Below are 12863 nucleotides of genomic sequence, written 5' to 3' on the forward strand. Positions count from 1 at the left end.
TGCAAGCAGGGGGAGGGGCAGAGAGAGAGAATCCCAAGCAGGGTTCTCACTGTAAGCACAGAGCCCAAAGCAGGGCTCAATCTCAGGAATCATGAGATCATGACCTGAGCGGAAATCAAGAGTCAGATACTTAACTGACTAAGCCCCAACTCTTGATTCTTTCTTATTGGCAACTCCTGGATATAACTTTTCTCTTCCCCAGTCCCCTTTTTCCCTCATCAAAGCCTTCATTTAGATCCTTATTATAATTAACTTTAATCACATCAATTCTCATTTTAGGGGAACATTTCTATAAAATCAAATAGGTATTCAGTAGAAAACAAACATACATTCATAAGTATGGAATAGGGAGTGGAATATAGATGGATGTAGTAGTTAATAGAAGGCCTCTGTGAAATAAATTTGAACACATTTTGAAGAGAGTAAATACATATATACTGGCAGAGATGAAAGGGAATAAAGTCCAGAGTGGCAGAACAAATAGTTCTTTTGCTCTTGAAAATGCTTCAGACAAAATGAAATTTTATTTTTAGTTTTTTAAGTTTATTTATTTATTGAGGTGGGGGGAGGGGCAGAGAGAGAAGGACCTATCAAATTCCAAGCAGGCTCAACACTGTCAGCGAAGTTTGACACTGGGTTCAATCTCACAAACTGAGAGATCATGACCTTAGCCGAAATCAAGTCAGATGCTTAGCTGACTGAACCACCTACATGCCCCCAACAAACTGCATTTTTTTTTTAATTTTTTTATTTTTGAGACAGAGAGAGACAGAGCATGAACGGGGGAGGGGCAGAGAGAGGGGGAGACACAGAATGGAAGCAGGCTCCAGGCTCTGAGCCATCAGCCCAGAGCCCGACGCGGGGCTCGAACTCACGGACCGCGAGATCGTGACCTGAGCTGAAGTCGGACGTTTAACCGACTGAGCCACCCAGGCGCCCCCAAACTGCATTTTTAAATGATTATCTCTCCCTGAGTTTTGATCAATCATTGCAAAATATTTAACATTAACTAGAAGAATGAATGCTACTTCACCATGCTGTTAAATGACATGTTTTATTCCCTATATAACAATACTTGACCAGTAAAATGGTTTTCAAAAGGAATTTTAAGGCTAAGACGTCAGGGGCACCGGGGTGGCTCAGTCCGGTGAAAGTCGAACTTTGGCTCAGGTCATGATTACACGGTTGGTAAGTTCGAGCCCCACATTGGGCTTGCTGCTGTCAGCACAGAGCCCACTTCAGATTCTCTGTCCCCCTCTCTGCTCCTCCACTGCTTGTGCTTGCTCTTTCTCTTTCTCTCAAAAATAAATAAACATTAAAAAAAAGAAATTAAAAAAGAAAGAGAATAAGACTTCACACCTGGAACCATATTTGGGGAGAGAGGTTGTCCAGTTGGAATATGGGAGATTGCTTGATGACTTTCATACTGAGCAACAGAAATAGAGGGTTTCTTTAAAGCTGAAAGAAAAAAAGATCCATATTATTCCTATCGATATTATGTTTTTTAAAAACCAACCACTATGAATAAATAAAATAAAAAAAAAATAAAAACCAACCACCATGAACCTATTTACACTGCACTAATCCTATGATGCTTATTTTAATTTTGTAATCTTTACAGTTGGCATATTAACTAATTTATGGCTACTAATTGATACATTGTATTACACATCACCAGTTTTGGTGATCAGTAAATCTGACCAGAATATAAAATAGTTAGAACTCTACATTTTGTTCACCACTATATCCCCAACACCTAGAATAAATGGCACATCACAAAAGCTCACCTAAGATTTGATGAATGAATAAATAAATGAATCTGTTCACATACAGGAAGATCTTTTTCTATGGATAGTATATATTTATTTATAAATAAAAATTGACATTTACAGATTAGGTGAAGCAATGAGAATATGTTACTCTAAGATAGTCAGATTTTAAATAAAAACTAAACATAATTGATGGAACAAGTTGAATTTTATTTTTGAAGAGGGAACATTTACTTTTTGTACAAAGAGCTTTACTAATAAAGATGTACACACTTCTAGTGAGGACTTTATTCTCCTTTACGAAATGAAGACAACAGGGAAAGATCATGTTCCACTCACTACCACTAATTCCATTGCTTCCTTGGGCAGCTTAACATGATAGAAAGTCAGAGAGCAAAGAAGGAAACGGAGACAGTGGCAGAGACAATGCTGTGTTTTCCTATTTCATCAGATTTTTCCTGGGCACAGAGGAAGATCAGCCTTCTTTACACTTAGGAGCCAAAAGACTAGGTTCTGACTGTGAGGATGTAAGTGAAACTGAACATACCACTTCCATGTATGATGATAAAATCTGTGCAAATCACATAAGATCTCTCTTCCCTTTCTGCCACAACTAAGGATGCTACATATGAAGATGATATCATATACTGGAAAGAGACACTGCTTGGAGGAGAGCTACAAATCATCATCTGACCTGCATCAGACTGTAATATGAACAATAAATAAATCTTTCTTGTTTTAAGCCACTGCAGTCTGGGGGCTCTTTGTTAATATATCACAGCCTAATCAATTCTAACTAGTATACTTGGATTATTTTCACAATCCTGAAAGTTTATTTCAATGAGTGTATTTCATTTATTATTACATAGATTTCTAAACTTAAAGCCCCAAGGAGTTTAAAATTCACTCTAAGAAAGCAACCTATTCAAATTTACAGAAAGTTGAGATTTTCTATATTTCATGATATTCCTATTACCTTGTTCCTATTTCTAGCTTCAACGTCCAACACTCACTTCTGCACATAAGACAGCTAAATAACAATCAGCTAACATCTTAAAAGAGCAAATTAACACAATTTTGATTTGCTAACAGACTCTGAGGACACTAAGCATCTGGTAGATATATTTGGAAAGAGAAGTCAGTCACAATCCACAAATCTGTTAATCACTGTTGGAGCCTAGCTCAGTCCAGCACTACTCAAACCAGAAGACAAAAGAGGGCATCTTCACTACTAAATAAGAAGTAATTATAAATGTCCTTAGCTTTATATAATATTGCCTCATGCTCAAGAACAAGGTGAATATTTGGAGGCAAAGCTATGATTCATATAGGTGACAAAAAATAAAAAATGCAGGATTAAAAAGAGCCTCTGTAAAATAGCCAGAGGAGTTTAGAACTGATATAGCATAAACAGAGTAGTAATATGGAGCCTTATAAGTTTGATATGAATAACACATGTTCCCAGAGAAAATTTAAAAAATCAAAAAGCATGAAGGAATTTAAAATTAGCTAGAACCACTGTTATCATTTAAAGACCACCTCTCTAATGTTTTGTGGGTTTTTTTTTTTTTGCTGTACATTATACAATACACCTTAAACAAAAGTAGGATCCTATCATACAAACAACCTTATAATCTGATTTTTAATATTTTATACATATTTTTCTTTGTTATCCCATTTTCTTCTATAACATTCCCAAATGGTAATGCTGAATCAAAACTTCCATTTTAATGTTACATATACTTCAACTAAAAAAGTAATTTAAAAAAATGAAAAAACACAAACAAAAACTTCCAATGTAGCTAGAAAGATCTGGGTAAAGAACTGCCACAGGGATCTTGGAGACCCATAAACTGCATCAGCTAAGCTAGCTGGTGAACAGACTTTTACTATTTAGGAAAAAGAAATGTGTGTTCTATAAACATTTTGGTTTCTGTGTTTTTACATTGACTTTTTGTTCACTTTCCTTTTTTGTTTCCTTGTAAATTTCCTTTAAAAAAACCTCAAGCCTTGTTTTTGTTGAACTAAGGAGAAAGGTAATTTACTTATACCAGGGCAAGATAGTTAAAGGCTTCCCCAGGGGTCAGAATGCATACTTATATTCAGTGGTACCAAAACAGATGAAGACCTAGAAAACTACTAGTGAGCCTGGAGACAGGTAGAATGCTAACCTCACTCTCCAATTATCTATAGAAAAGTTGTACAGACTTTTTTCTATACACATATAAGTATCTAATGTTTATTCCACAAAAATAAAATATTATTCTTGCTTTCTTGTAACCTGCTTTTTTCATTAAAAAATCATAGATATATTTTTATGTTAATAAATACAGCTCCACATTATTCTTTTTAACAACTACATATCACACGTTATGGATATAACAAATTTAACGAATTAACCCTGTTTATAATGCTTATATAGCTCTCAATTTGTCATTATAAACAATTTCGTGTTGAGCATTTTTATACCTACATGATAAATTCTCAAGGAAGTACTAAGCACTGGGCTATAGCTACAGGCACTTCTTAAATTAAGAGAAATAAAATAATAAATGTGAACTTAAAGACAATAGAAGTGTGGGGGAAAAATTAGACACTAAAAAGACTGCAAACAATAATTGCCATTATTAAGGAAAAGTACCAAAGATAAAATGACAAAGCCTAGTTATGATAAAGACAAAACACAGGATACAAAGAAACTTGGAGCACAAAGCTTTTATCCTATGACTAAGGTCCTGGGTTTTACACTTTTTTAAAAAGGAGAGTTATCAATATGGAAATTCAATCATTCAACAATATTTATTAAATGCCTTTTAGATGCGGGGCGCCTGGGTGGCTCAGTCGGTTGAGCGTCTGACTTCAGCTCAGGTCCTTAAAATTGTTCAAATCTTCCAGTTTCTGTCTTACAGAAAAGCTTCACAATCCAGTGACTATGACTATGGAAAAGTAATATGGCATAAATAAGCAATGGACCTCTATTCTGGGAGCACTTTAGTAATACAGATACCACCCTAGACATACTGAACATGGGGGGTGGTACCTAGGTATCTATATTTATTAAAAGCTCCAGAAGTGGTTCTGTTGTATCACCAAAAGAGTCAAAGACAGAATAAAAAGCATGAGCTTTGGAGTCAGACAGACCAGGGTTCAAATCATGACTCTGTAATTTATCAACCGTATGATTTTGGATTAGTGACTAATTTCTCAAAGCCCCAGTCTTCATCTGAAAAACAGGGATAATGCCATTTATCCTGCATGATCGATTTGGAGACCAAGTGAGAATATTAGCTACTGCATTATGATACAAGCCTAGCAAATAGGTGTTTTATGTACACTGAAGTATTTTAGAGCCAAAGTTAAGTATTAATCCTTAGAATGAAGAAAGAATCCAAGGTTCATGTTGAAAAAACAGAAACATTTAAATGTAAAGCTACTGGCCCTAACCAATTTTTTGAGCCTCCTGATCACATAGTTTGATCACACTTAGATGAGTCCTAATGAATGTTTACTTATAGTAACATTTTGGGAAGTGATGAAACGCTATTTGGTAAGTGCCCATAGGAATATTAATCGTCCTGAAGCATGAACATTAAATACAAAACAATGATGTAACATTCTTATGTTACTTTGCTCTCCATAAATGAACAGATAGAACATGCTTATAATTATTCAAATATTGGCCAGTGGAACCATCTCAGCTTTCTGAGCAATATAGGTACATGTCAAAAGAGATTATTAAAAATGATGTTTTCGGGGCACCTGGGTGGCTCAATCGGTTGAGCGTCTGACTTTGGCCCAGGTCATGATCTCACAGTTTGTGGGTTCAAGCCCTGTGTCAGACTCTGTGCTGACAGCTCAGGGCCTGGAGCCTACTTTGGATTCTGTGTCTCCTTCTCTTTCTCTGTCCCTCCCCTGCTTGCACTCTGCCTCTCAAAAATAAATAAGCATTAAAAAAAAATTTTTTTTAAATATCCCTCAAAAATGAATATGAAATAAAAGAGTTTTCAGATAAACTAAGATGGATAAATGTGTTGTTAGAAGACCAGCATTTCAAGAAGTGCTGAAGGAAGTTCTCCTGGCTGAAAGGAAAATAATAATCAAGATAGAAATTAATATCCACAGGAAGGAATGAACATCACTGGAAAAGTTAAACATGTGGTAAATATAAGACACCATAATATTCTCTTCTCCTATTTTCTTAAAAGGCTTTTTTTTCTTTCTTTCTTTTCTTTTTTTTAAACAGAGAGCGTGAGTTGGGGAGAGGGGGAGAGAGAGAGAGAGAAAGAGAATCACAAGCGGGCTCCATGCACAGCATGGAGCTTGACATGGGGCTGGCTCCTGAGATCATGATCTGAGCCAAAATCAAGAATCAGCCACTCAACCAACTGAGCCACCCAGATGCCCCTTAAAAGGCTTTTAAAGCAGAAATAATGCTGAAAATATTGGGACTTATATCTAAGTAAAATATATAACAATAATAGCATAATGGATGAGGCAAGGTAAATAAATGGAATTATATCTTTGTAAAGTTCTAACATTTCACATGAAGTACTACAAGATAATTTCTAAGTAGACCATGACATATAAAGGATGTATATAGCAATCCCTGGAATAACCACTAAAACACAATACTTTAGAAGTGTAGTTTTTAAAAAATGAGAGAAACAGGCAGCAATTAAACCCTCAAACCCAACGGATGCTAACTATCCTATTCTCCCTGGGTATTTTCTAATTCAAGACCCTATTTTGATTCCATTATTCCTAATTGTGGCTACTATAAATTGTGGCTTCATAAAATATGACAATGAAAGAAAGGTCTTTCTTTTTTTAAGTTTATTTATTTATTTTGAGGGGGGTGAGGGGTAGAGAGAGAGGAAGAGAGAGACAATCCCAAGCAGGCTCCGTCAATGCAGAGCCTGATGCGGGGCTGGAACCCATGAACCATGAGATCATGATCTGAGTCAAAGTCAAGAGTTGGATACTTAACTGACTGAGCCACCCCAGTGCCCTGAAAGAAATGTCTTTCAATTACAAACCAAAGTACCATTAGAAGTTTATATATTTTTGGTAGCAATTTCCAGGAATAAAATTTGATATGCTAATTTAAGAAAAAAAAAGCCCAATTTTATATAATTTGTTTCTTTGAAATCTTTTTCTTGAAGGGTCAGATAGTGAATATTTTAGGCTTGGAGGCCATACTCAACTCTGCTGTTCTACTACAAAAGCAGCCATAGACAAAACATAAATAAATGAACAAGGTAATGTTTCAATAAAACTATTTGTGAAAACAGGCCAACTAAGCTGTAGTTTGCCAATTCCTGTCTTACAGGATGTCTAAGAGAAAAACTTATTTAAGTATATCTACAGTGATTTAATTTGATAAAAGTTTTCTTTTTAACTTTATTTATTTGAGAGAGAGAGAGAGTGAGTGAGAGAGAGAGAGAGAGAGAGAGAAAGCACGAGTGGGGGAGGGGCAGAGAGAGAGGGAGACACAGAATCCGAAGCAGGCTCCAAACTCTGAGCTGTCAGCACAGAGCCAGACACGGGGCTGGAACTCATGAACCGCAAGATCATGACCTGAGCTGAAGTTGGATGCTTAAGTGACTAAGCCACCCAGGCGCCCCTCCTGGTAAAAACTTTTGATGTATTTAAATTCAGATATTTCTTCTAAAAGTTCTAATCATTAGAGAAAGAATCTTAACCAAAACAAAAACAAAAACACTAACTACATTTCCTCTTTAAAACATAATCTTTTTTTTCCTCTCAAACATCACTATAACTACCTCTCTTTAATTTTTAACTTTATTTTTTATTTTTTAAAATTTACATCCAAATTAGTTAGCATATAGTGAAACAATGATTTCAGGAGTAGATTCCTTAATGCCCCTTACCCATTTAGCCCATCCCCCCTCCCACAACCCCTCCAGCAACCCTCAGTTTGTTCTCTATATTTATGAGTCTCTTCTGTTTTGTCCCTCTCCTTGTTTTTATATTATTTTTGTTTCCCTTCCCTTATGTTCAACTGTTTTGTCTCTTAAAGTCCAAATATGAGTGAAGTCATTTGATTTTCGTCTTTCTCTGACTAATTTCACTTAGCATAATACCCTCCAGTTCCATCCACATAGTTGCAAATGGCAAGATTTCATTCTTTTTGATTGCCGAGTAATACTCCATTGTATACATATACCACATCTTCTTTATCCATTCATCCATCGATGGACATTTGGGCTCTTTACATACTTTGGCTATTGTTGATAATGCTGCTATCAACATGGTGGTGCATGTGTCCCTTCGAGACAGCACACCTGTATCCCGTGGATAAATGCCTAGTAGTGCAATTGCTGGGTCGTAGGGTAGTTCTATTTTTAGTTTTTTGAGGAACATCCGTACTGTTCTCCAGAGTGGCTGCACCAGCTTGCATTCCCACCAACAATGCAAAAGAGATCCTCTTTCTCTGCATCCTCGCCAACATCTGTTGTTGCCTGAGTTGTTAACGTTAGCCATTCTGACAGGTGTAAGGTGGTATCTCATTGTGGTTTTGATTTGTATTTCCCTGATGATGAGTGATGTTGAGCATTTTTTCATGTGTCGGTTGGCCATCTGGATGTCTTCTTTGGAGAAGTGTCTATTCATGTCTTTCGCCCATTTCTTCACTGGATGATTTGTTTTTTGGATGTTGAGTTTGATAAATTCTTTGTAGATTTTGGATACTAACCCTTTATCTGATATGTCATTTGCAAATATCTTCTCCCATTCTGTCGGTTGCCTTTTAGTTTTGCTGATGGTTTCCTTCACTGTGCAGAAGCTTTTTATTTTGATGAGGTCCTAGTAGTTCATTTTTGTACCTGTCTTTCATTTTTAAAAAATTATTTAGTTCTTGAATAGGTAATTTATCAAATTAAGAAACTTTTGAAATTTTGAAATATAAATCCAAAAGTTCAAAAGATTGTATGTTGAAAAGTAAATCACCTTTTTATCTCTGTCCTCAGTCTTCTTTCCCAGAGGTAATCAATATTACCATCTAGAGCAGCACTGATGCAATGATGAAAATGTTCTATACTTGCACTGTCCAGTACAGTAGCCGCTAGCCACAGGCGATCCTTAAGCACTTGAAGTGTCGCTAGTTTGACTGAGGAACTGACTTTTTAGTATTATTTAAGTTTGATGTAAAAATAAATACATGTGACTAGTGGCTATTATATTAGACAGTGAAGATATAGAAAAATCCTCCAAGAGAAGTGGTTTTCAACCTTAGTTATATAATACAATCACCTAAGGAATACTTACACATTCAGTGGCCAAGCTGCATTTCAGACCAAACACATCAAAATCTCTGGAGTGAGACACACGCATGAAATTTTTTTTTTTAACTCCCCAGTGATTCCAATATATAGCCAAGGTCAAAAACCTCTATTCCAGAAAATTAATTATCTTGAGTAGCTCTATCTAATGCATATTAAGAAACCAAAAGGAATAACTTTTTCTAAGTTATTAATTAGAAAAGAACTTCTAATTTTTCAGGTACATAAAAATTTTTGTATCTACCAGAATTTTCCCCAAAGTAAATCATTAGAGGCAATTTTTACTATGAGATTAACTGGACCTTAAAACTAGAAAAAAGTTTCCAAGTAATAAATAAGATTTTTTTCTCTGTTGATATTCATGACATGGTGAAGATACTTGTATTACAAACTACTAAAGAACACTCAAAGATCAGTAAGGAAAATAGCAAAAATCCAATAGAAAAATGGGCAAAAATGACTACCAGGTAATTCATAGAAGAAGGAAACCAGAATGGCTAATAAATATGCTTAATGTCACTAGTACCATAGCACACTTAAGCTAAAATAAGATAGCATTTAATAACTGTCAGATTGGCAAAAAAATTAAAGTATAGCAAACTGAATCTTAGTGAGGATGTGGACAAACAGACACTGTCATATATTACTAGTAGAAGTATAAACTGATATTAAGAAGTTGACGATATTCTATGATGCAAGAATTCTTTAAAAATTTTTTTTGAAGTTTATTTATTTTTGAGGAAGGGAGGGAGGGAGAAAGAAAGAGAGAGAGAGAGAGAGAGAGAGAGAGAGCGAGCACGCATGAGTAGGGGAGGGGCAGAGAGAGAGAGAGGGAAAATACACAGAATCCAAAGCAGGCTCCAGGCTCCAAGCTGTTAGCACAGAGCCCGATGTGGGGCTTGAACCCACAAACTGTGAGATCATGACCTGAGCTGAAGTCAGATGCTTAACCAACTGAGCCACCCAAGTGCCCCGATGCAAGAATTATTTTAATTTCATACCCTTGTACACAGTTTTGCAACCATTGTGCTAAGAATTGTTTATGGGTTACCAGTGTATTGAGCTATTGATCTCCTCAACTCTTAGGGCCTGGGACAGCTAGATCCCTAGTCACATTTTCTAGCCAGCAGCAGCCTCACCTTTTTAGCTCAATGTACTAGTCAAATATCAGTATCTAGAGACTTTCATGTGCATAAGAAGACATAAACAAGAATGTCCACTGTGGTATTGTTTGAAATAACAAAAAACTAAAAGTGGCCTTAATGTTTATTATAGGTGAATGGATAAGTTATGGTATATTTATACAATGAAATAATTATAACTGTTAGAAAGCCACAGGAATAATATGGGTAAGTCACAAAAGCATAATACTGAGGGGAAAAAAAACAAGGTATAGAATAATATACACAATAAGACACCATTTATTTAAAGTTTGAGGCAGCAAACAAAATAATACTTTATAGTTTTATATATGCTTACAAATGCAGTAAAAGTCTAAAAACATGTATGGAAATTGATACACACCAATCTCAGCATAGTAGTTACCTCTGGGGAAGAAGAGGCAGGAATAGGATCTGGTGGGTACACAGGGAGGCTTCAACTTATCAGTAATGTTTTATTTCTTTAACAATAACATCAATAACAGAAATATCTGAAACAAATGTGGCAAAATGTTATGTTATTTTTGTGGTTTTCTTCTGGGGGGGGCAGTAGGTACTTGGCTACTATATTATCCTAGTTTCCTGTATGCTTGGAATGTTCTTTAATCTAAAAAAGTTTAAAACTAGTGATCTCAATGTGTAACTGTCTAACATCACAGGTACCTACATACCATAAAGGTAAATATCCAGGTAAAGAACAGTATGGGTTAAATGATAAGATTCCTGTAAGATCTTGGTAACCAACTCAAATCAACATTAAAAACAAACAAAGCCCACTGGGGTTTGGCTCTATGGTTTGGGGAGCTGAGAAGTTGAAACACTGTGCTAATCATAAGCACATGATATACATACTCCCTTGACTGTTTCAGAGACACATTTTAAGATAGTTCAGCACTGTTCTGCTATGGTTTCTAGTATAGCCCTGGCTATCATAAATAAAAGTCAGTAACACATACAAATCTGTTTTAAAATGACAAGGACTTGTTTCTCCTCTACTTTTTTTGTGGGGTTACTGCCTATAAGGGACTCCACATATATACCAGAATTTGTACAGACATTAAGAATTTTGGCATAGACTACATCACAGAGAAAAGACAACACTCAGTAAAAGGAATGACAAGAAGGTAACAAATATGTTTCTAATGATGTGCAATAATCATCATAATAACAATAGTAACTAAGATTTAGATAGCACTGGCTATGTGCCAGGCACTGTCCTAAGTGCTTTACATTTAAATCTCACATTCATGCTATGAGGTTGGAACTGTTATCCTATTTCATAGATAAGGATAAGAGTAAATAAATGGTTGTCACACACTTGTTAAAAGATGGGAGTCAAGGGTTTGAATTCAGGCAGTTTAATTCCAGATACCATTGCCTCACCATTAAGGACATTCTGGTAATTCAACCATACACATTTACTGGGACCCTGTTATGTGTAAAGCACCACGCTAGGAGCTCAAGGTACAAAGATATGATAGGGCTTTCCTTTGTGTAGGCATCTGACTGATTACACACCTCAAGGTTTCTTTTCACCAGTTACTATATCATAATAATCTTTATACTCAAAATACTTATCTAAATAATTAAGGATAACTGTTATGAACAATGATCTTCAAAGCAAAGCACCAACAGTTTAAAGAGGTTCAAAAATTAATCCAAAGGACTTCTGGTTTCTGGTTCTGTATACATGTAAGGAGCTTAGAAGTTGCCACTCTAACCTAACAACAAGTGAAAAGCTAATAAATAGGCTGAAAAATCAACAATTCTTTTTGGGTAAGAGAGAAGAGGACACAGGGCAAACCAACTATCCCTAAGAACGGAGACACAGAAAGGTGAATATAGGGAGTCATGACATACAAAAGAGATTCAGGAGCAGAAAGTGCCAGGGTAGGAAAACCTGAACTGTAACTGATTCTCAGTTTGGACAACTCACTGGAGGCTCAGTGTCAACAACTCAGAGAGAAAGATTTCGGGGGGACCCAGTCATAGGGAGGCTCCCTACAATATTGTGAGATTTACCTTCAGGGGCTCAACTACATTCCTATAGTAAATATTGGGGGAAAAATTCCCGCAGGCAGGAAGAGGGGAAAAGGAACCATTTAGAAATACACCAGAGAGCTTGGTTCTCCTTAAAAAGGCCTGCCCTTGGGAGAAACTAGTTAAATAGAGCCTAACCTCCTGGGGCTTTATCAGAGCCTAAGTGACCTGAAGAAAAATACCAAACTTCAGCCCCTCCAGACTTCCTGTCCCACCTCAGGAGAAGGCAAAATACTGAGAAAAACTTGTGAAGTTCACAGTCCAGAGGCATAGACTCACTGTAAAAGATTAGAAATCACAGGACTATAGAACACTTTCCCTTCGCCCACACCGGACTACCACATTACTAAAGGCTTACTTACAGCAGTTACTATTACCTGGTACATCATGTCTGACTATCAAGCAAAAATTACAAGGCATATCAACAACTATGATTAATGTGCTAAAGACTCTAATGGATAAAGTACAAAGGATGCAAGAACAAATAGGCAACGTAAGTAGAGAGATGGAAATCTTAGAAAGAACCAAAAAGAAATGTTACAGATAAAAAAACACTACAACAGAAATGAAGAATGCCTTTGATGGGCTCATTG

At 36.1% G+C, this 12863-nt stretch overlaps 1 protein-coding gene across 2 annotated transcripts in view; it reads right to left on the reverse strand.

The window, feature by feature from the left end:
* The window catches only part of GOLM2 (golgi membrane protein 2), a 109277-nt gene that overhangs the window by 41908 nt on the left and 54506 nt on the right, over positions 1–12863 (reverse strand). For both annotated transcript variants that reach the window (XM_030318277.1, XM_030318279.1), the window contains exon 7: positions 1360–1458. In XM_030318277.1, the coding sequence (XP_030174137.1) occupies positions 1360–1458 (99 nt within the window). The remainder of the gene's footprint in view (positions 1–1359; positions 1459–12863) is intronic.

Source organism: Lynx canadensis, chromosome B3 (assembly GCF_007474595.2).
Source record: "Lynx canadensis isolate LIC74 chromosome B3, mLynCan4.pri.v2, whole genome shotgun sequence".
Classification (NCBI taxonomy): Eukaryota; Metazoa; Chordata; class Mammalia; order Carnivora; family Felidae; genus Lynx; species Lynx canadensis.